Source organism: Alligator mississippiensis, chromosome 2 (genome assembly GCF_030867095.1).
Source record: "Alligator mississippiensis isolate rAllMis1 chromosome 2, rAllMis1, whole genome shotgun sequence".
NCBI classification, from domain to species: Eukaryota; Metazoa; Chordata; order Crocodylia; family Alligatoridae; genus Alligator; species Alligator mississippiensis.
Window position 1 is genome coordinate 226449273 of NC_081825.1, and position 24537 is coordinate 226473809.

The following is a 24537-nucleotide window of genomic DNA, read 5'->3' on the forward strand; positions in this document are numbered from 1 at the left end:
CTCTCCCATGGTGAACGCACAGGAAGAACCAAAGTTAACCTCAGCAAATCTGTTTATTGTAAAACTATTGCTTGGATTGACCTTAACAGGTTTACCTCATGATGAAGCAGCAGTGCTTCGTTTTTCCTGTGGGTGTAGTATGGGGCAGCTTATACACATTACACTGAGGTCAAAAGCATGGGATTTTTTTGTTTGGTTGTTTAAAGCAGTGAAAACAAGTTCTTAAATGAGGCATTTAAGTCTAGTAAGGCTTCACCATGTTTTTCAGGACTTACTTACATTGTGGTTTCATCTTTTTGAGATGGCCTACACAAACAGCAAAGTGTTGTAGAAAAAGCAGCATAATACCTACTATAAATGAATATGTATAATTGCTGCATCTAAGGATTTTCAAGTTCAGGTTAACTACACTCAGAATTCTCAAGCTAGGGTGGGGGGACGGCAAAAGTATGGCCTATGTGTCATATCATGAGGCCCATGGGGTCAGAAATTTGGTAGTGGGATGAGCCATGGCAATTAATGCTGCTGTTGCTGCCAAGTTCCAACTGCATAGGGAGGCCTGCAAACCGGCTCCTCGCTGCTCATCTGGACTGCAAACATGCTTTATCCTGAAATCCAAATGACTTTAACACTTCTGCTTTAAATCAAACAGGAAAGATAACAATTTAGTTCTGGGGTGTCAAGGATGGACATATATGGCCCAGCCTGCAGGCTGGATCCAGCCCTGAAACAGCTGGTACATGCAGTACTTGCCTTCTCCCTCAGGCCCTTTCAGGACATGTGCTGGATCTGACAGGCAGGACTGGTCTGTAGGTCTGATCTAGCCCTGTGCCACTCCTGGACTGGTCCTACATGGGGCCAGATGAATCTGATGCCCCTGGTTTAATTTACCATTGGTTCAGTGTAGCTACTTGTTTCATCACCCCCCAAGGTGATACAAGTACCTACTCTGGACTCATTCAAAAGGTGTTTGGATACATACCTTGCTGGGATCATTTGACCCCAGCAGACTTCCTGTCTATCGCAGGGGAGCTGGACTTGATGATCTCACAAGGTCCCATCCAGCCCCTAGTGTCTATGAAATCTATGCTTTGTCTGGTGGCTTCATATTGGTAGGTTATTTTCTCTCGAGTTGGGTCCTCCTGTATTTTTGTTACCCAGAGTACAGGTAACCTTATGGGGTAGGCTACTGATAAAAGAAGCAGAAACAGGTCTACAGCCCAACCTTTTATTTGCTTGTACCTTAAAGCATGAAAACAAACATTTATGCCAAAGCCTCTATCTGGCTGCCTGTGACAGCATGACATAGATTCTCATATATACTGGCTACAGAGTCTCAATAGATAGGAGGAGGGTGGCACTCAGATTGGCAGCAGGTCTTCTTGAATTTGCTGAGTTCTCCAAATGTCCCTCCAGCCTATGCCCAATATTTATAGATGATTAGTTTTAAAATTCTAATAAATGATCTCTAATTGGTTTTATTTAAATTTCTTTGTTTCACTGAAACTTTTGGAACTGGACAGAACCAGATCTCTTGTGGACTTAGGTGTCAATTAGTTAGGATTTATATCCTTGGGAAAGAGGGAGGGTTTCTTATCTCCTTTCCTTGCCAGTGTGAAATGGTGTCCAACACCAGCCTTTTTCTTCTTAATTTATAATCTTCTTTGACATGGCTGTTCTTATTTTTACAAATTATCTAAGCATTTTAACAGAAATATATCTATTATAGCAAAATAACTTTTATTTTGGTTATATCAATCACTACTACTAATATTTTAAGATAAAGCTATGATATAGTGTATATGGATTATTTAATGTATGTTCTTCCTTTATCTCCTTTCAGGCTTTGGGCTTTGTTTAATTGTGTTTGGCTTCCTTTATTTGCTGACCAAGTTAGCTGTCACATCTGTAGAGGTTCACAGTAAGGTCACTCTGAAACAGACTTTGGAGCCTTCTGCTTAGCACCATTTCTGCAGCTTGGCCTATGCCCCGTGAAAGCCAGGGCTGACAGTAGTGGGGCCAGATGAGTCTGACACCCCTGGTTCCGTTTACTATCAGTTCAGTGTAGCTACTTGTTTCATGATTGTCTGGTGGGTTCATATCAGTAGGTATTTTTTTCCTTTGAGTTGGTTCCCCCCACATTTTACCCATAAGATCTAAATCGCTTTATAGTTCATATGCCTGGAAATACAGCAGTTGTCACAGTCTACAAGTATATTATTCTGTAGCCTTTTTTTAAACCGGAGTGGACTGGGATGATTTCATTTGACCATCTGTACAGCACTGGCCATAAAACTGCACCTGGTAAATTTTGCATGGAGTCCCAAAATGTGACTGAACTAAAAGATACTTTTTAAAACAATTTAAAAGTTCACCTTGTGGTAGAGAATTTTACATCTATCCCCTTGTAGTTCATTTTAATGGTTAATTACTCCCAGAACAATTTTTGTTTCTGATTCGAATTTTGCCAACTTCATCCTCCAGCTGTTTATGCTGATTTTCTGGACTAAGTTTCCTGCTATCTGCCGTCTTCCTGTGCAGGCTCTTAAAGTGTGATCATATTGCCTTTACCCTTTGATAGAGCCTGGGCAAACATTACACAGGCATATCTGGAGAACTGGAATAATCTGTCCTTTGTCCCATGGCTAATGAACTGTACATCTCCTAATGCCCCTGTATTTAGCCCTGCAGTTACTTTTTCAGTTTTTGTTCTCTGAGCCTGAAGAAACCCAGTTAGACTTCCACCGTGCTAGGCTCTAGGTACATGCAAATCGTGCACAGTCCCTACCCAAAGAGTTTCTCTAGGATTTGGATCACAACAGATGGATAAGCTGGAAAAGGAGAACTAAACAGTATGGATAAGTGAGTTGACATAAAGCAGTAGTCAATTACCTCTGTGATCACAGGTGGTGTCAATGTAACATGCCTCTGCTGCTGCTAGGTGAGTGAGCAGTCAATGTTGGCTCTCATCCTCAGTGTTAGCTAGGGCCAGCTCCTCCTGCGTGGGAAATGGGGGAGAGCACATCCCATTCTTGATGGGGGTGAGGGCTTCCTATGTATGACCTAGCCAGTGGGCTGATGCTATTGAAGAAAAGGGATTCTCCTTCTGTGGTTCGGGTGCCCCTCGTAGGATGGATGCAGTTTGTTTGAATTGGAAGTTTAAGTCCAAGGGACTGTGGCCCTCGAATCCTAGTACTGTCAAGCAGCAATGTCAAACTCACCTGCCCCCACAGGCTGGATAAATATCATGGGACCAGTCTACAGGCCAGATTTTTTTAAGAGAATTTTTTGTGTTCCATTCAAATCGGCCAAATCGATTCCAAATCCATCAGTCAATCAGGAAGCATAAGTGACTGTGCTACTGGCAAACATCCTTCACCCATCTGGGGTTTCAGATGTTTCCAAATCCTTTGGCAAGCACCCTATGTGCAGGCCCAAGACCAGAGACGTGGGGTTTAGATGCCCCCGGGTTTTGCTTGCCCTCAACCATTTAGGCCCCAGAGACAAGCTATGGAGGAGTTTCCCATTTCCATAAAGTGGGCACAAAGCCAAGATCTTACCACTCAAACAGCAAGTGGGAGGATTACTATACGTTACCTGTGTGGGTACTGAGATGAACAGCACAGGGCTGGCCCCATGTCATTGTGTGTGTGTGCGCACGCCACTTAAATTCAGTGCCTGCTCCAGTCAGAGTGAGCACCACATGCACTGGATCTGGCATTTGGGCAAGGGTTCTGGACTGGCTCTGCACAGGTGTGTTGTGCAGCACGGGACCAGTCTGGTATACACTGCCTGCAGTGTATGGGTTGACTTGAGACCTGGGGTAACACTGGGTACTAGAGGATGGGGCTGTGCAAGCCAGATCTTTGACACCCTGCTGTCAAGAGGTATTTGAGAGAGTGATGTCCACCATAGACATGAGCTGCTTCTGGCCGCGTCTGGATTGCTACTATGAATGCATTTGTTTGAGCCTAGATTGCCATCCTTTGAAGTAGAGTGGCACTGCAGAGAGGAGATGGGATGATCAAAAACATTATGATAGCATCTGTTGTTCCAGGTGCTGTAAAACATCCAGGATATGGGGCAGGGAGTTCATGTAAAGGTTTCCATTTCTGAGCTGTTGACCTACTTTAGGAGATGAGGTGGCCCAGGAAGTGACTTCATTCTTGTTCAATTATTTTTAAGGTGAAGGTGGAATACAAGTCTCTTCTGCCCATCTCAAAAGCCAGAACAAATTAGTGTGGGTTCAGGGGAGGCTGCCTGACCAAAGAATCTCTAAGGTCATAATAGAGATGCACAGACAGCTATGATTGGGGGATTCCAGGGATCTGGCAGTAGCACTGTGTATTGCAGGTCCAGACAGATTGCGTCAATCTATGGAACAGATTGGATGTAGGCAGTGCGAAGAGGCAACTGCTTTAGAGAGCTAAAATGGGATGAGGATTGTACAGCAATCTCACTGTCACTCTTGTGTGTACTACACTTGGAAACAAGCCTGTCAGTAGAGCAGTAGTTATTGGAATGGTGTCATGCTTCCATTACAGCAGTGATGCATATATTCTGGGGCTTACAAAAAGTAAAGGGACAATTGTGAAAGGTCTTGGGTTTTCTTTTCTGCCTCCTCTCCTCAGAGTGGAGTTCTAGCACGTCAGTGGCTTGGTACAAGAAGCAAGGAAAACTACTAGGGGCAAGGGTGGAGGCCTCTGTGTCCCTCCACTTATCTGGCTTTTTACTACCTGAACACGGGGTTATTTTGATGGCTTTGCAAGTGGAGGAAACCTTACCTGTTGTAGCAGTGTTTCCATGCACTGTATCTGTACGTGTCGGTGAGTTGTGCCTAGAACTCACTTACCTGTTGTATTTGATAACCTCTGGCCCCTTAGCTCAGCACTTGCCCCTCTTTTTTTTTCTAATGCGTATAGCTTACTGTGTAGAGAAAGGAGGAGTGGTAGGAGCTTTGTGGCAAATCTTTTTTTAATCTTCCTAGGTGTTCTATCGCTTTAAAACACTTAAGTCTCCCCCTCTCAGTATGCATGAGAGGTCAGGGATTTGCTTTGCTTGTGGCCTAGATTGAAGCAACATCTGTGACGCAAAGAGCAGGGCGCAACCTTCTACCTTCTAGTCCTGCTTTCTAGTTGTTGCGTAGAGCAGGGAAGGTAGGTCACTAAGCAGCACACGTGAGCAGCACTTCAGTGAAGGCTCTAGGATTGCGTGGAGCTCCTCCTTTCCACACGTGCAGCTGGTGGGGGAAGAGAGGGCACATGGCATTTGCTGAAATACTAGGCTCCCACCCAGCCCCTTGCATAAGTTGTTGATTCAAATGGGTGGGGAGGTTGCAGCAGCCATAAATGGCTGGTGCACAAGCAGGAAGCTTACTGAGCTGCCTCAGCTTTATATAATGCTGGTAGTCTTCTTTCTGCCTGCTATCCTGTTAACTCTTCTCTTCTTGGAGCTGTGCTGAACACCATGCTGAGTAATAATGCCTTTGTTTCCAGCCTGGAAACCATATTTTGCCAGGGTGTCTTTTCAAGACCCTTTTAGCTTTGTTTCCTAGGGCTGTGAAGTTCATATTTTGATCCCCAGCAGGCAGCGGGAGCTTCAGAAGGAAGGGGTGGGGAGCTTTGGCCACCTTGCTGCCTGCTTCCTTGGTTTGTACTGAAACAGGTTAGACTACTTAATGGGAAAAACATACTGAGCATAAGGCAGACCTGCTCTTGACAGAATGGGGTTGGGGATATAAGGAGGGGGATTTCTCTAATCCAGGGAAGAAGGTACACACGCTGGAGGGGCAGATGGACATTACAAATATAACAAGTTTCAAGTATGTCAATAATTGGGATCCAGTTTACAGTTGTCCCTGGATAGAGTTGTCCGTACACACTGCTAAGGGTTTTAAGAAGAACCATTACTTTTTAGAAATTATGGGGTGGTAGAGTACCCAGACCATTATGCCATAGCAGTAATTCTCAACTGGGGTGTCTTGGCACCCTGGGATGCCTTAAGATCCATGCAATGTTAGCACAGTTAGGTGTGCAAACATAATTCACAGGATAAATCCAGAGATGTCAAATAGGCATCCAGTGTCTCAAAAACGTCCATATCGGTTGCTGTATTTCTGAGTTTTTTGTTACCCCCCCCCCCCCCCCCAAAAAGAGTTGTTCTACTATTCTTCTTTAGTCAAAAAATAAATGAAAATCAAGGGCTAGCATTTTCCTGAGGTTGCTTTGAGTCTAAAAACATTAAGAACCCCTGCTTTAAAGGGTCCCTGTCCAGAGTTTCCTCAGGATTCCCCCGGGGGGGGGGGGGGGGGGGGGGGGGGGGGGGGGGACACCAGGTTGGCTGGATGCCAAGAGGAAGATGCAGTTACAGTTTTCTGCTTCTCAAAATGTTGAATTAAAAAGACTGACTGACTTTAATAAAAAATATTGTTATACTTTACTAAAATCTATATGGATGATGAGGTACACAGGTGCGTGCATATAGACATTAGGGCTGGAAGGGACCTCGGAAGATCATCAAGTCCAGCCCCCTGCCCAAAGGGCAGGAAGTCAGCTGGGGTCATAGGATTCCAGCAAGATAAGCATCCAGTTTCATCTTGAAGGTGTTCAATGAAGGTGCTTGAACGACCTCCGGTGGCAGGCTGTTCCAGACCTTGGGGGCTCAGACAGTAAAGAAATTCTTCCTTAAGTCCAGCCTGAAACGATCTTGTAGTAGTTTGTGACCATTCGACCTCGTCATCCCTTGGGGCGCTCTGGTGAACAAACGTTCCCCCAGATACTGGTGGTCACCCCTGATAAACTTGTAGGTGGCCATCAGATCACCCCTGAGCCTGCGCTTTTCCAGGCTAAAGAGCCCCAGGGCTCTCATTCTGTCATCGTAGGGTCTGCTTCCCTGACCTCTGATCATGCATGTGGCTCTTCTCTGGACCCTCTCAAGCTTCTCTACATCCTTTTTGAATTGTGGAGACCAAAACTGGACGCAGTACTCCAGCTGCGGCCTCACTAAGACCGAGTACAGGGGGAGAATGACGTCCCGGGATTTGCTTGAGAAGCATCTGTGGATGCAAGCCAGCGTTTTGGTCGCTTTACTAGCCGCAGCATCGCATTGCAGGCTCATGTTCATCTTGTGGTCAGTGATGACCCCCAAGTCTCTTTCTTCCATAGTGCTAGCCAACATAGCACTGCCGAGCCTATAAGGATGCTGCCGGTTTTTTTCCCCAGGGTGGAGAACCTTGCATTTATCGGCGTTGAACACCATCAGATTCTCATCCGCCCACTTGCTGAGCCTGTCCAGGTCAGCCTGGATCATCCGCCTGTCTTCTGGTGTGGATGCTTTGCCCCAAAGTTTGGTGTCATCTGCAAACTTGGCCAGTCCACTTCTGACTCCAGTGTCCACATCATTAATGAAGATGTTGAACAGTATGGGTCCAAGGACAGAGCCCTGGGGGACCCCACTGGTCACCGGACACTACGATGACACTACAGTGACTTCCATGTAGTGGGGGGGTGGGGAATAGCCTGGACCTCATCACAGGAAATGGAACCCATTTGGTGGGGCCCAAGCTTATGTCAGCTGGGAGCATGGAGGAGGGTGAACAGGTTGCTAGATTCTGGGGGGAGGTAGGAGTGGTGGGGCTGCAAGACCCCTCCTTGTGGTGCTCAAGGGTTGAGTGCTCCTGCCAAGAACTGAACTTCTTTTGTTTTTTGCACGACCTGCACTGAAAAGCAGCAATGTCAGTTGTACTTCCCTGTACCATGGACTCTGCTGGGGTCCCAGTTGGGGGCAGGTGTGGGTGGAGGGGTTGCCAGGTGTTGGGAGATCCAGAGTGGCCCCTGCTTGTGTGACTGGAGGCTGGGTCCTCTGTTCCCCCTCCCCCAAAAGAACTCTGTTTTCCACCTGCACTTGGAAGCATTTTGTCCATTTTTCTTCCCTGCACAGACTATGTGCTGTAGGGCTCCAGGTTTACAGGGGCAGATCTGGGGTTGGTAGGTGCTAGGTACAGCTGTGTGTCCTCCCTATTTGTGGTTCCCAGAGGTGTCTCAGTATTCTGCCCCCCCCCACCCCAATCTCTTCCACTATGTCAACCCCTTCCCTAAAGGCTGCTATGCCAGTTTTGGCTTGCTACAGATTCTGCAGCTGCTGGATCCCAGGCTCCTTTGGGGAGCGGGAAGAAGTGTGTTAGAGGGGAAGGGTTGCCAGGTGCTGTGGGGGTTGTGAGAGCCCTACTTGTGCTGCCTCAGGGAGGCGGGCTTGGTGCCTGGGGGCTCCCCAAGATCTCTGCTTTTTTCTTTTGGCAAAACTTGCACTGGAAAACATTTGGTCAATTTTGCTTCTCCTCGTTAAGGGGAGTGGAGAGGTAGCCAAGTGCTGGAGAGGGTTGTGTGGCTGTCTGCGGGTGGCGCCCAGGGGGCAAGCAGGGGTGACACATACCCTGGACCTGGCAACCCTTCCACTGCCCCAAGTGAGCCTAGGACCTGCAGCATGGGTTGTGCAAAGAAGTGGAATTGACAAAATGGTTTCCTTTGCAGATTTTGGAAAAAACAAAATAACGTTTTAGTGGCCCCATGGGCACAATAAGCTGGAGTTTTAGCTGGATTGCCTCTCCTGCCCTCCCCCTGGGCAATCCCTCCACTGAGTGCCTGTCCTCCCAAAAAGAGCCCGAGAACCAGCAGCTGCAGGGGCCCTAGCAGCAACAAGAAATAGACTACATAGCTTTCAGGGCAGCAGTTGAAAACGTGCAGAGTTCTTGAGGAGCCCCTGCAGCACCGAGGCCCAGGAACCATGAGCAGGGCATCACCACCCCCTAATCCCCCCAGCTCCTAGCAATCTACTTCCTGCCCCAAATGAGCCTGGGACCCCTGCCCACGGTCCCTATCAGGGAGGCTTTCCACTTCCCTACCACTGTAGTCTCTGTAGGTAGTACAGTCCTGGCTGCATTCTGGAGCAGCCCCTTGGTTTGCATATGCTTGTGGATGGGTGAAGAGTGGTACAGTTTGGGATGCTGAAGAACTGACCTGACATTAGGCAGAACTGACCAGACATATCATGGAGCACCACTTCAAAATAGTATTTGATTTTTCCCAGTGTGCTTTTGAAACAAACTGGTCTTAAGTGGCCTGTTTGTCTAGACTCTTGGGTTTTAAAACCTATTTTAAATATTCTAAGCTTTAGGTCTGTCCACTCCCTAGGACTTATCTCATTAGGACAAGAGCAGGAGAAATGGCAGTCAGCTCAGACTGGGATTTTTCTAGCCTTTAGTGAAGCAAAGGAAATGAGGGTGGGCAGTCCCAGGCAGGGATTTGACTTGTGTAGTGAGGGGGATGTATATAAGCTGGGGTATCATCACCCGGGAGTGATAGGGAGGAACAATTGCAGGCTGGGATTTCGTAGTGGGGAGGATGAAGATGCTTAGGCTAGGATTTTTCTGGGAGGCAGTGTGGCACTGAGGGTAGATTTCGTTTTTCCTCTTCACAAAAACGGGTCCGGTGTGTGTTTTCAGTACCTGTATTGGGGAACAGACTCAAATGGAGGATGGGATTGTCTGGGATTCCTCTATCCAGGGGAAGGAATATCCCAAGGGAGTAGGGGGGAAGCAGTTTTAACATGCTGTCCCACAATCTTTTTGTGGGAGCAAGGCTGTTTTTTAACTCTCTTTTTTTCCCGTCCTAGAATAATTGAGCTGAATGGCAACAAACCACCCCTCACCTACAAACGTTTCCAAGCCATCATTAGCCGCATGGAGCTTCCCAAGAAGCCAGTGAGCAGCATAACAAGCCAGCAGATGGAGAAGTGCAAAGCTGAGATCCAGGAGAATCATGACGATGTGTATGGAGTCCCATCTCTGGAGGAGCTGGGTATGTGACCAGGGCTAAGGAGGGAGTAATGTCTAGTCAAATAAGCTCTTTGAGGATCTGTTTTTGCTGTCTCTAACCTTTCCAGAATGCCTTTGCTACTCTTAGCAGGTCTGGACCATCTTCAGCCTTCAAATAGCATTTTGGCATTCATTGTCTTTGAGTTTGTGAAAATGAACCACTGACAATCTATTCCAGGCTTGTCCAACATGCAGCCCGCCAAGCTATTTTCTGCAGCCCGCGGTGCTGCGACGGGAATCCCTTGTCCATCCCTGAGCCCCTCAGCAGCTTCCTAATGGCTGCTGAAGGGCTGGGAAAGGGACAAGGTTCCCACGCGCGCTGCATCAGCTTGACATTGCTGATGCAGTGCATGTGGGAAGAGGAGTGCAGACCTGGCCCGCCTCGTCCCGTCCCCAGCACCACGTGGGGAAGCCACCACTTCCCGGCCCGAGCGACTCGCTGCTCCCCGCCCACAGGCAAGAGGCAGCCCGGCTTGGCCGCCCGGCCCTGGGTCACTGGCAGAGGCAGAGCGGCACAGGCAGGTGCCTCCTCCCACTGGGCTGTCAGCATTGGCCGTGCCACACGGGGCGGCCCCGGGCTCAGGCGGAGCCTGCGCTCGTGCCCCGAGGTGCCGCCCAGCCTCGGCTCCCTGCAACCTGGCACGGCGATGCGGACCCGCAGAGGTCGCGTGACGGCCGGGCTCACCCTCGTTGTCTGCCTCTGCCGCCTCCTGCCTGGCGGGGGCGCCGCAGGTAGGGCTGGGGCAGGAAGACAGTGCCTCCCCCAGTGCCAGAAAAAAGCCACAGTTATATGGTTTTCTCCTTTAAAGGAGAACCCATTTTTAAAGTTTGCTCATGACCCTTTCATATATTCCTGAGACCTATTTTTGGGTCGTGACCCATGTTTTGAGAAACGCTGGCCTAGATCATACCCGACCAGTGCTGTCCAACATCTTTTTGAACACCTCCGATGATGGAGAGTCCACAACTTGCCTAGGCAGACTGTTCCACTCCCTCGATGTTCTAACCTCTGTGAACAGAGGGCTGGTACTGGAAATACAGCAAGGTTTTCAGGCTCTATTCTGTGCCTTGTCAGTTAACACATGGACAAAAAGAAAAGGGGAAGAGGTTTTCTCTTTAATTTCTACCTCCTCCCATTGGCAAGAAGCTGTTGGAAATTTCTTCCCAAGGTCTTGTTTGACTGGTGGCAGGATGCCTGCTGCCTCATGGGGTCTAGATCAGGTACTGTTTTTATTGTTTTTATTTTGGGTTTTAAACCACATTTCCAGACCCATTTCATTATCACTTCCTGCACCTTCATTGATGTCAAAGGTCACGTGACATCACTTCCTGATGTGATACCACTTCCTGTGAGGTCTTTGAATATGGCTCGCCGGCCCACTGGGTGATAAAAAGTTTGTGATCTGGCCCCACATTCAAAAAGGATGGACACCCCTGATCTATTCTAATGCTCAAGTCTATTGCAAACTGCACACTTCCCATACTTCTGCGATACCTCAGTCCTGACCTGTAGTTCTTTGCCTGTTCTTAGTTCTGGCACTCACAGCCTTTGTCAGTGTTACACTGACAAAGTGTAACCAACTGCTGCTTCTGTCATTATTCTCTGATAAGACTGCATGTAACAACTCGGGGGGAGCATATTAATATTAATGAATACTAATCACAGGTTAATCTGTGCCAATCAAACTTGCCTTGCCTGTGAATTCCCAAATTAAAAATGGTTGGTCACAAAGGTGAAAGATATTATTGAACCTATTTCCACTCATTTTCTGCTGCCTGATCCTGGAGGGAGAGGGCTTTACTTCTAAGAGGGTGGAGGGAAGGGAGAAGATACAGTAGTTAGTTCCGTGTTTGTTATATTCAGTCCGTTCACCCATTGATACTGAAACAAAATGTTTGGGGAAGAGGCCAGAGCACAATCTCTGCCACCCCCCATCCCCTGATAGTATCTGAATCTAAAGGTAAGGAAAAGGCCAAATTATTGCTGCTATGCAGAGGATTGTCTTTGTGCATGCAACACTGTCACCATGAGCCACCAGCTGCCCAATAGTATGAAGATATTGTGGGATACTTTCCAATTGGCAGGAAGGCAAAGGCTTGATGAAAAGTTTGGTAGGTCTCAACAAAAGCTTTGGTGCATTGAAATCCACAGTACTGCTGGCTCCCTTTAAAGCAGTATCCATCTAAACCAGTGGTTTTCAACCTGTGCTCCATGGACCCTGGGGATCTGCAGGCTGTCCGAGGTGCCCCCTGTTGCCTATTCTGTTTATCATTGACAGAGCTTCCCCTGGCCTAGGGCACACTAAGGTATCATGATAATCACTTTTCCTGGATAGTGTGAGAGAGAATGATGATGCATATCTACCCTGCCATCTCTCAGATTACAGTTGTTTCCTGGCTCTAAATGGTTTGCTCTGTTGTAGAAGGACAAGAACAGAAATATGGCAGGGCACCTTTGGTGCCTGCCACTTTAAGGGCAGAAAACAGCCAGCAGCCGGCTGCCTGATAAGGGCAACCATTTTTGGACCCAGGGATATAAACTGGGCTGCAGTTTGCTGCAGGAGAAAAGAGGTAACATCAGGCTGAGAGGCTGCTCCAGGAATATCAGGAGGTAAAGGCAGGGGCTGTGGGGTGGAGGTGACCCCTTGTCCTGGGTAAGGCTTAAAACTGCACCCTGCTGGGGAAGGGTGGTTTGGTGGGACTCCTACTGGCGTGGGAGCCCCCCAGGAAATGCCGGTTACCTCCCCGGTGAAAGGCAGGCTGGGGCATTTTATAACCCCAGGCCCACATCCCTGGCGGTGTTCTAATGAGCAGGGGGAGCCTGCTCTCGTTAAGCAGCCCTGAAGCAGAGCTCAGTCCAGAGGAGGTTAAAGCCTGGGGGCACGAGACACCCTGAGAAAGAGCAGCGACAACTAGAGAGACCCTGAGAGAGAGGGGCAATGACTACAGTGGGCAAGTGAGTAGAGGTCCAGTGAATAGGTGAGTGAGGAGGCCCAGTGGGGCCTAGTGGCTCGGCAAGGGGCCAGGAGTGAAGTGGGCCAGCAGTTGTAGAATTGCTCAGTCAACGCTCAGGTGAGGGTAGCAGGAGACACCCAACAAACTGCACCGGGCCTGACCGAGGCGTGAAGAGCTAAGCCGAAAGCCGGGTGAAGCAAGGCGGTATGAGTGTGGTCCGGGAGAGAGGGCGGTATGAAAGAGGCTGGGTGAGAGCCAGTGGAATGAGTGGGAACCTGGTGAGAGGGGGTGTGGCTCTCTGGGGCTGTAGGGTACAGCTACAACTGTGTGCTCAGTTTGCTCCAGCCATAAGCTGGGGAGGTAACAGAGCAACATCTGCGAGGCATGGGACCCGTAGAGAGGAGGATGGAGCAGGTATTAAGGCCCTTGTCAGCAGGGCATATAATGGGTATCCTCCCGCCTTAGTAGCAACTCTCATATTTTTCCATCAAGGCGTGGCGGGATAGTGAAGCGGGTCGTTACCTCAGGAGCAGGACAGCTGGTGGAGACCTGACGAGGAGGCCACCGTGTTACAAGCAACAATAAAACAAATATTCCAAGATTAAAAATGAGCTGCTTATTTAGCTTGCTTGTATTACTACAAGAATTGGAGCCCAGCCAGGCCATTTACCTTGTGTTGGCTTTAGACCTTACCAGCTTTGTTCTTCACAGGTTTTCCCATGGATGGTCTTGCTGCAGCAGTTTGGCAAGGAGGGGAAATGGAGGCCTTGGCACGCCTGGATAAGCATTTGGAAAGAAAGGTAACCTTATTTCACCTGGTAGCACTTCCTGTGTGCTGAACCCTTAGCTAGGAAATATTAAAACTAGCTGTCACTTCCGCCACGTGCTAACCAGAGACAGCTCTCCACATTGCAGAGACATGAGCAGAGATGAGATTTGTCTCTGTATAACCTGGGCTGTGTTTGGCATAGAGATTGTGGCATTGCCACTCCTAGCCTTCAAAAGACCCAGTGGGGATGGAGGTTCTCTGATACTCATACATCTAATGGTGGAATTTGCTTGCAAGAGTTGCCAATTATGCAGCTCCCTTGGGGTCTGAAGGGTGTGGAGTCACCCCCCCTTTGGAATAGCGTGGACTACAAGCCTCCCATGAAAGTGTAGTTCCTTCTACAGGTGACTTTCATCTCCTTAGTCTTCATTTTGAGACCTATTTATGCAGGTCCAGGTGTAATAACAGGACAAGGGCAAACAGACTGACACTTCCACACTGCACAAGTGAGGACTCTTAATACAACATGCCATATTACTTGGTATTGGTTGGGCCAGTCACTGTAATACCTAGATACATTCTTATAACTGTGTCTTTATTAGTATGCGCAGAATAAATACATTGAAAGAGAGCAGTAGAAGTCTTGGGTGTTACAACAATAGAAGGTAAATTGTTCAGACAGAAGTGACTGTTTTTAAAGCTTTTGATCAGTCTCTAGTACCAGCCGTTTCTTATGGCAGTTATGGAGCTGATAGCTCAAGTCCTGCCATGCTGTTTTAGGGGCTGATAATACTTCAGAGCTTCTTGCTGAACATTCCACTGAATCCCTGCTCTGTTGTATCATGGCAAGTTGTCATGCTTTGTAATTATTAGGTACATCCAGAATAGAAGACATCAGGGAGATGGTTAAGACCCTTTATCATGTAGACCAGGGTTGGGTAAAACGCAGCCCGTGGGCCGGATGCGGCCCACCAGGCCATTCTATCTGGCCCGTGGGGCCCCTAAAAAATCTAGAAAATTAATATTTATCTGCCCTGGACTGCCTGTCATGCAACTCTCTATGGCTTGTCAAAACTCAGTAAGCAGCCCTCTGCCCAAAATAATTGCTCGCCCCTGATGTAGACATACCCCACATACCAGGATGTACCATTGGGAGGCCATAGGCCCATTCCCACAATACAGACATGAACTAATAACCCCCTCCCAGGCCACAGTGACTGGACTGAATCCTCTCTGAATGATTCATGTGTCTCTTACTGGAGTAGGACTGGAAGTTGCCACTTTGTCCATCTGTTGGAGATGTCCCAAGCCAATTCCATAGGGGTAGTGTGAAAGACCCATTGATCAACTAATAAATCCACTATAGATAGTTAATGGCAGGCCTCTGGACCCTTGAAGTACTGCATTTCTCAAACCCATTCTCTTTTGCTTACTTCTTCCTCCACATGCTCTCAGGCTTGGGTTGCAAATTATGAAAGGCCAAGGATGAATGCCAACTCGCTGCTGGCCAGCCCAACAGGGCTCAGTCCCTATTTACGCTTTGGTTGCTTGTCCTGCCGCCTGTTCTACTACCGCCTCTGGGAACTATATAAGAAGGTGAGAAAAAGGGAACATGTAAGCATAATTAGGTTTTAAGAGGAGCTAATCAGATTCTCAAGGCTGGGCCCTCAAGGTTGTAAGATCTAGGGTTAACTGAAATGACAGTCTTTGTCATCTGGATGAGTCACTTCCAGTAATGTATCATGCAAATGGTTTCTCACCTTGGGAATGGGGATGTTGGTAAAGAGCTGCTCGGAGAACATCTCAGCCCTTCCAACTGTCATTAGCTGACCTTGTCCCTGAATGGGACCTGCTTGTACAGGTTTTCCTTGCTTTATGCTATACATGTGTTCCTGGAAAACGTTGCATAACTCGAATTTGCATAAAAGGAATCCACTTTACAATGTAACAAATAGGGATACATTCCAAGACCTTGACTGTACTGACCTCCAGACCCATTTCTACCTCTTTTACAAGACAGTTTTCATACTCGCCAATAGCAAACAGTACACACAAGCACAGGGCACTATCATGATGGGGATAGCAACTACAGAAACATGTCACAGACAAGGAGCACAGACCCACGTAGGAGACTATTTTGGTGCGCGTCACTCCCACAATGCACCGCACAAAGCAGCTGACTGCAGGCTTCCACCATGCCAGTCACCTAAGAGTGAATTTACCTTGCATATAACAAATTTTTGGTATGAAAAGGGTCTTCACATAAGAGCAAATTCACACATACAGAACCCGCATAAAGCGAGGGAAACCTGTATAAATGTGTAGGTGGGCTTGAGCTCAGCTGCTCAAGTGCGAGAGCTGGGTAAAGGCTAATTTTCCTCCTTATGCATCTTCCCTGTGTCTTGTCACTCCTCTTCCACAGGTGAAGCGAAATAGCACCCCACCTCTCTCACTATATGGACAGCTGCTTTGGCGTGAATTTTTCTATACAGCAGCCACCAACAACCCCAAATTTGACCGTATGGAAGGGAACCCAATCTGCATCCAGATCCCCTGGGACAGGAATCCTGAAGCCTTGGCAAAGTGGGCCGAGGGCAAAACAGGCTTTCCCTGGATTGATGCTATCATGACGCAACTGCGGCAAGAAGGCTGGATCCACCACCTAGCCAGGCACGCTGTGGCCTGCTTCCTGACCCGGGGTGACCTCTGGATCAGCTGGGAGTGCGGAGTAAGGGTGAGTGTGGAATTTCCAGAGGCAGAAAGCCAACCATTTAGTGCAGAGTCCTCTTGGCATGTTCTTCAAGGGTGACAATACAACTGTGGCTTTCATTTGTTGTGCAAAGAAGTATAGAAAGGAAGATTTTCTTCCAGGCTCTCATCTGCCTGTCTTTTGCTACCTTCTGTGGGGTTTTGAAAGTGGTAGAACTCATTGGTAGATGCCAAAGTGCTTCCAAGTCCATCTCTTTTGTATACATTTCATTGCTTTTGACCTAGCAGGACCTTCCTTTTCATTAAACAGTTTACTTCCACACTAATCAAGGAAAACTTCTAACTGTGAAATATTAATCTACACAGTGTCCCAAGGAGAAGTAAAAGACTCATATTTTGGGATACTTAAAAAAAATAATGATTTGATAAGAGGTTTAGTGGCTTATTGCTGAAACCCTGCTTCTCCTCAGAGTAAGGGGATAACCGTATGTGACTTTTTTTTTTTTTTTTTTTTTTTGCACTTCTGTGCTTGTCCTGATGTTCAAAACTATCCTTCTTCCCAGGGTCAGTGCTTCATACTTGCATTACACCTCCACATTTAAGGTCACTGTCGGAATCTCTGTAAAACTGAACAGCAGCAAAGTCCAAAGTCTTGGGCATTAATAGCATGACCAGATTGTGTTCCATTGGAAATGACTGAAAAGGTAAGGAAACACAACCAGACAGATGGCTTGAGCCAGTGGGCTGCAGTTCTGCTCCTGTTTCAGTTACTGGGAAGTGTTTTCTTACAACTCAGTGCTTAATATGTAAAATGTCCCCTACAGTTAAGGACCCTCCAAGGGTAGGACCTTACTGGCTTCCCCTCCTGTTGCTGCAGGTGTTTGATGAGCTGCTTCTGGATGCGGATTTCAGTGTAAACGCAGGCAGCTGGATGTGGCTTTCGTGCAGTGCTTTCTTTCAACAGTTCTTCCACTGCTACTGCCCTGTAGGCTTTGGCCGTCGCACAGATCCCAGTGGTGACTACGTTAGGTGAGTGACATGGGTGGGTTCTTCCCCCATACAGTCTAGTATGCCAGTGACACACCTACATAAACTGTCTGCCTGGGTGGCTGGGGTAATGCAGCAGCTGTCTGACTGGTTGCTTATCCTTTGCTTTGCAAATACCATGCTGCTGAACTTTGAGTGAAAAAATGTAAGTGCCTCTCTTTATTTGGGCTGCAGGCGATATCTGCCCAAGCTAAAAGGCTTTCCCTCGCGATACATCTATGAGCCCTGGAATGCCCCAGAGTCGGTGCAGAAGGCAGCCAAGTGCATCATTGGGGTGGACTACCCCAAACCCATGGTGAACCATGCTGAGACCAGCCGGCTAAACATTGAGCGCATGAAACAGATATACCAGCAGCTGTCACGCTACAGGGGGCTCTGTAAGTACTGGTAGCTGTGAGAGATTCTCTCCATAATGCAGTTTATCCCAGTATCTGCTGAAGGAGATGGATAGTATGCTACTGAGTGGTTCACAAGTAACAAACCCATGCTCCTGACTAGCCTTTGCAGGAGGTAATGGCCTCTGCCAAAAAATTACCTAAGGAGCATGCTTTACTTAGGATGGCAGACGAGACCAAGTGTGTGTCTGTGGCTTTTAGGATTTGTTCTCGGAAGACTGAAGTTGGATACAATCCTCCTAATGACTGGAAGCCCTGCGCCATTGTTGGTTAGTTTTTCACCCTACAAGCCTAGGCACAAAGCTCCACTGAGAGTGCTGATAGATTAAGAAAGCCATGGGTTGCATCCCTGGCAAGAACTGAGCTCTGAATCCAACTTGCCTTTTACAGATAGAAATGCTCCAGGTGGTAATCGCACCAGGGCATTCCAAGCTCCTAATGAAAAGAAAGTGCATGTTCCTTACTCAGAAATGCATTTGTAGTTCTCTTCCTTCTCTTTCCTAGGTTTATTGGCATCAGTCCCTTCCTGTGCAGAAGATCTCAGTGGCCCAGTCACAGATCCAGCTTCAGTTCAGGGCTGCAGCACCAGTACAGGTGAGCAGGAGCTTTTTGTAAAATACCCGGATATGTTGATAGGAATTTGGAGCCCATAGGCTAATTCAACAAAAGAAAAGGGAGTGTGGGGAGGGAAATAAAGATCTATTTCACCTCCCTTTTAGGCTTGCTTGGGACTCACCAAGAGATTCTTTCCTAAAAACGTACACAGAACTCAGGGTTACTGAAGTGAATCAGTGACTGCCCTTTTGGCATCATGTATCCCAGCTCCCTGGAGACTGCCTAGGCATAGGTCATGTTAGGAAGAGATTTATTTGTAGGGGAAGACCAAAATAACTGCGTATAAGACTGCTATTCACTAAAACAAGAGACTCCAGGGTTTGTCCTAGGCTGGAAGTCACCCTGTCTGAGACTTGTCAAAAATGTGGGAAGATTGTGGCTGCATTTCCCCTGACTTTGGCTTCATACACTTTCATTTTCCCCTGCTGTCTGATGTGCCAAATGCCTCAAGTGTCAGGGTGAAGATTCTTGGGGTCAAAAGAGATGTTGCAGTGATACTTCTTTCCCCCTTGCAGCATTGAAGCCATCACAGTCTGGCCAGGCCTCTCCAAAGCGCAAGCATGAGGGAATAGAGGAGATGTGCACAGAGGACCTGTATAAACGAGCCAAAGTGACAGGTCTGCATGGTCCAGAGATTCCCAGCAAGAGCTTGTGAATGTGAGTAACCTGTAATTCTGCCCTAAGGCTATTGTGGGGCTGTGGCTTGCCTCATGCTTGTTTTTTGACAGCTAGTGATGCCCAGCTCGGATTACTTTCAGTAGTTGTAGAAAATAAAATTGACTTGCCTTAAAACTGCTTTACTCTGCAGTTGAGGCTATAGTTTACCCTGCTCTCTCTAGTGTCTCTTGCCTCATAATTTCACTATTGCTTGGCAAAGTATTAATTGACCAACAGAGGGCAGCAGCTTATCATTTTGGCAATCACGGACTGCTTTTTACCCTTAGACCCATCCTATAAGGGATTCCTCCTTCCCACACCTATCAGCTGCCCCACAGAACTTCATATTCTGCACCCTAATCATATTTTGCCCCACACAACAGTGGTACAAACTGGGATGGAGAAAAGACATCTTTACCAGGATGGCTAAAATGCTCTAGATCAGGGGTTTTCAACCTTTTTAGCAAGTGTACCCCTTCTGGTGGCAATGAGCGGGGAGGGGTTGGGGCTTGCATGTGGTGGCCACTACCGCCACCACCCTGCGCTGTCACCACACCCCGCTTTCCCACGGCTGGTTGCACATGTGGCTCCACAGGCTGCTGATGGGCTTCATGCCCGGCCAATTGCGTGCCACCCATCAGCAGCGACCAGCTGTAGCACCAGCCTTGGAAAAGTGGTGCATGGCGGTGGGCAGCAGCAGCATACCCCCTGTGACCTTTCCAAGTACCCCTAGGGGTATGTGTAGCCCTGGTTCACAACCCCTGCTCTAGATGCTCCCACTAGGAGGAGCTGGCTGTGTTTTGTTCTAGCTCTGCAAAGGGTACTGAGACAAACTCTCTTTTCCCATTTTCCTGCAGCCAGAGATGAGAGATTCACAAGGGAAGAGTCGGAGCTCTGGAGTGGTCACGCCACAGCAGTAAAGGGGTGCTGCTGTGAAAGGGATCAGAACGTGTGATCAGCAGCTGAAAATGTTGGGTGTCTATGTGAATGTGTAACTCCGATGGTTGCCACACTGGGGCATTGCATCATTTTTGCTTGGGTATGTTTTGGCTCGTTGACATATAAAAGCCCCAGGAACCAAACCTATCCCTTCTAAGGCAAACCCAGAGTTGAGGAGACAAGAGGTTTTTTTCTGTTGACTTGTTCACTCCCAGGTGTATCTTTTCTTCCTAGGTGTCAATCAGTGCATGAAACTTAATGACTAGCTGAAGTGAGCAGCATTTGTCTATCTCAAAAGAAATACTCAAGCTTCCTCACTCTTAAATGGCAGTCAATGAGATTAAACTGCAGCCTGCATTTGGATAACGTTCTCTGGTGTACAAGATATTGAATACTCTAGTGGCTTCCCAGGTGGCGTGGTTTCAAGCACTCCAGCCCCAAAGCATATTAGAATGCCTGCATATGCCTGTCAGCACAGTGGGAATTAATGCAGGAATTGTAAGGTGGGCAAGAAACTGTCTGTTGAGGATATGGCAACAGGTAGTGTTGAAAGGGGAACTGCTGGGCTGGAAGAAGGTTACTGCTGGAGTCTTTCAAGCATTGGTTTTAGGACTAATCTTACCAAAGCTCCTGCTTCTTGTTTGTTTAATATTCTCATCTTGTGACTTTGGCACAAAATGTAAGAAGAATATGCTGACAGGTTTTGGATGACCACAAGAGGTGTTTTCATCATGGAGGAAGATCAGGATAATGTGCAGGAAGAATTGCATGAACTTGAGCACTGGAGTAATCGAAATGAGATGAAACAGTGCAAAGTGGTTATGCATTTTTGGAGATTAATTATCAGAGTTGCTTCAAGCAGCTAGAACCTCGTCAGTTGGAACAACTAAAAAGCAGAAAGATTTGGATGTGCTAGTCAGTCACAGGATGACTACAAACCTCTATTGTGATAGTCACAGGAAAGAAAAATGCCGTCTTGTATTGTATCTGGAGAGAGATTATCAGTAAAGAGCATTTTATGCCATTGTATAAGACCCTGGTAAGTCTTTATCTGGGATTGTATGCAATTTTGGTCATTTTGATTCCAGAAAAAAATACAAGTTGGAACAGGGGAAGAGTTAATTAGATAAGTAGAAGAATGGAGAGTCTTCTTACAAAAGAAGGCTGAAAGAGGTTGGCTTGTTTAGCCTAGTAAATGAAGGCTGAAAAGAGAAAAAATCTCTCCCTACATTACTCAAGAATGCAAATATTCTTCATTCTTGGATGAAGACTAAATCAGCAAATGCTTAGCATGACCCTTAACATTCTCCAAAAGGGACATGGGACCATTTCACAGGCTGGACAGCTCTTGGAGGTCACTGTGAGAGGAAGCTCCTAGAGATGGGGAAGGAAGATTTTCTTTTGAGAATAAGCCTATGACTGGATCATGCATGAAGATTTCTCTTTGAAATTTGCTGCTCCAATAACAGAAAAAGCTACACCTGGTATGGAGAACAGTCCTAGCCCTACCAGGGTCTGGACTCTGTCTCTCCTGTACTAATTTCCCTGAGAGGAAATCCTTTCAAACAGAATGATCAGTGTCCTGTGTGGAGTCTGTGCAGCGTCTGGTGTGGAGTGAATGTGCTACTGGGATAAGGCTGGGCTATGGGGCAACTCCCATAAGCAAGTCTTCCTTGGGCTCCATAGCCCATTTCATGTGGATGTCCATCTCTTGTAGGTTGCAGTGTTTTTGCATTTGTGGTTTGGGTTTCTACACTAACACCCAGGATCCCATACTTTGCACAGTACCCCTGCCTCTTGTACCTAAACCAGTGCTTTATATACTGACCACACAACTTTGTAGCTTATAGGCTGTCACATATACTTTCCCTGGTCTTGTTCAGTCTCTGTCGTGCGTTGTTTCAACGTGGTGCTGGCACAGGGTTTCTGTTTGCAACCCCAGATGATGTGGGGAGGGTGGTTGTAGAAGAGCCTCTGTTTCTTAGCCTTCACCGGGGATTGTGTCCCGTGGCTGGTCCCTTAAAATGAGATGCTGTTAGCACTATTTTCATTTACTGTCTGAAATGACTCACTCCTACTTGACACAGATACAGTCCCTAGCTGAAAATAACTGTTTAGGTTCATATACTGCTCAACATTAATAGCCTGCTCCTTTGCTGTAGAGAGCAGACTATTTCCCACCTGGGATGAAATATTTGCATTATGTATTGGGGCCTTCACTTTGAACCCATAAATGAACTTGGGACAATAAATGGAAACTGACTTAAAGGTATCTGAAAGGATGAGTGGAGAAGTTGGGGCAGCTGTACTGTGTCCAAGAGCATTTTTATTAAAGAGCAGCTAAATAACCTTTCCATCCCACTAATAACATTAGGACACTGACCCTAGTTTTCTTTTCCCAGAGGAATCCATTGGCCAGACTTCCCAAGGAAACAAGTGAGTTGCTCCTGGCCTCAGTTTGATATTTCCAGCTCCTCTTTAGAGGGGCTTGTGTTTTGTCCCCCATAATCCTTACCCAGCAGGCCCCCACTTTCTGATGGCAGAAGGTTGCAGGGGAAGGAGATTCTCTCTGTCCCGTGCTGCAGGGGGGAAAAGGGGAAAATTGCACTTTGTATCTTTATAGAATTCAAAAACTGTGAGTTTTGTCATTTGGAAGGTTTCATGCTTACACAAGTTTGTAAATATGACGCACTTTTTTTATAAATGTCTTTAACCCACTATGTGTTGTGTTTCAACTAATTTTGTTTGGTTGCCATGGTGCAAGATCCAGATATAGCTTGGGAATTTGCAGGGCAAAGACAGAAAGTCTCCAAAAGGCCTATTGGAGAGCTTTATGGATGTGTGGAGGGAAACAGGCACTTCTGCTGTTTCATCCCTGCTATTTGTATTCTGATGGCAGAAGCACCCACAGTGTGCTAGGTGCCGTGTACAAGACATTTCCTTTCTTGAACAGCTTTCAGTGTGAGGGAAAGAATTGTGATGGAAGAAGGAAGTAAATTATACAGTTTATTTTTGGTCTTGACACAGGAGGATGGCTTTGCAGGCTATCTTACAGAGGGAGTTTGATGTGGAGAGCAACACGGGAAGAGTGAAGATGTTAGGCTGTTACCACAATTAAGACAGCCAGCCATCACTGACAATAAAACCAAAGGATAGAAAAATAGTGGAGCACAGCTGTGAACACTGAGAGTGAGGATATTGCTGAGTTAGTTGTGAGTGGGAAAGTTTTCCATCTTGAATGTGATGGAGGAAGTGGTAAAATCTAACTTGTCTGGATGCAAGGGACAAAACTGGGATTTCATATGAAAGATGGTATAGCCAGCCTGCGTTGGAGATGGAAAATCGGGTGATGTCAGTGATTGAAGCTTGTCCTGTGACTGCTTCTGCTAAGCCATGAAACAAGGGTGAGTACACAAGCGACAGTCTTAGCCCACTGCAAGATGTTAAAGTAAAGGCACATGGCAGGAAACGTTGTGGGGTCCCACATCAGATCCCATCACGCCATATTGCCAATGAAGGTGCAGCCCTGGTCAGCTGTGTGGCACTCCCAGCCTCTGGAGAACATGGGAGATTCGAAAGGGTCCAGAGGCTGGATATTACCACATTTTCAATTAAACATGTGATAGGAGCCAGCTGGCTTCTCATAAAGCTATTACACATATTATATAATAACTTTGGCTTATTACTTGTTTTATCACACCATTGATTAGTGACCTGGCCACACATTCATACAAAGACATGATTAGCCAGTGAATCGTGTCTTAAGTGTAATGTCTGTCAGGGGCCTTAGAAACTAATAGGTGAGGGAGTAGCCCTAAGAAATACAAAAACAATCTAGTTAATGATGCAAAAGTGTTGAAGGTAAGCTTGTATCCATATTATACCTTCTTCGAGACTTTTAAAGTGCACCAACTCCTATAGTACAATTTTTTTTTTTTCTCCTTAGAAAATTGCCCCAGATACTCTACTCTTGAGCAGCAGTAATCTTCAGAAAGTACCTTGGGTACTAGACACTTCTAGCTGCACAATTGTGCCTCCAAGCTGAGCAACAAATAAGGAGAAGTCCTGTGCAAGAGTAGCATTCCAAGTACTTACCTTAAAAATGTCAGTGTCTGAAACTACTTTAGATGTAGCTGACTTGTACTCTAGCTCTAAGTAACTGAACATGAAATCCTAGCAATCTGCATGTATTACTTGAACAACCTGGGAAATGAGCCAGTTTGCCCCCTGATTTGATCTAGGGAACTTGGAGTTGTATATCCAAAGGGTTTTTTTTAGCATTAAACATACATTTAGGAACTAATCTGTGTGAACAGTTGAGAGGAAAAATAAGCAGCAGGCTAGACTGGAATTAAGATTACTGTAGACAGGTGTTTGAAAATATGATTACCTTCCCACATGCAACACTCCTTTAGGGAGAATTTGTCATAGGACCTGTATCTCACTAGCTGTAGGTCAAGGCTATAGTTGTGACACATGCTTTGTATTTTTATTTTTTTACAGGCAACTAAGGTAGAGAACAATTTGACAAAGGTCCCAAGAGTTCTGTGAGAACAATTCTAATTCCAAAAGTGATTTGT

The 24537-nt window shown here is 46.8% G+C and overlaps 1 protein-coding gene across 2 annotated transcripts in view; it reads left to right on the forward strand.

The window, feature by feature from the left end:
- The window catches only part of CRY2 (cryptochrome circadian regulator 2), a 33072-nt gene extending 10397 nt beyond the window's left edge, over positions 1–22675 (forward strand). Inside the window, exons 4-13 of one of the 2 annotated variants that reach the window (XR_002086899.2) lie at positions 9670–9854; positions 13538–13626; positions 15051–15191; positions 16018–16329; positions 17182–17333; positions 17526–17728; positions 18251–18340; positions 18877–19018; positions 19876–20057; positions 20192–22675. Coding sequence is in view for 1 of the 2 variants with exons in the window: in XM_006274071.4 (XP_006274133.1) it covers positions 9670–9854; positions 13538–13626; positions 15051–15191; positions 16018–16329; positions 17182–17333; positions 17526–17728; positions 18251–18340; positions 18877–19016 (1312 nt within the window). In the remaining variant the exon portion in view is untranslated. Of the gene's footprint in view, positions 1–9669; positions 9855–13537; positions 13627–15050; positions 15192–16017; positions 16330–17181; positions 17334–17525; positions 17729–18250; positions 18341–18876; positions 19019–19875 lie in introns of both variants that reach the window. The other variant, XM_006274071.4, reaches the window with a different exon arrangement.
- The last annotated feature ends 1862 nt before the right edge of the window (positions 22676–24537 follow it).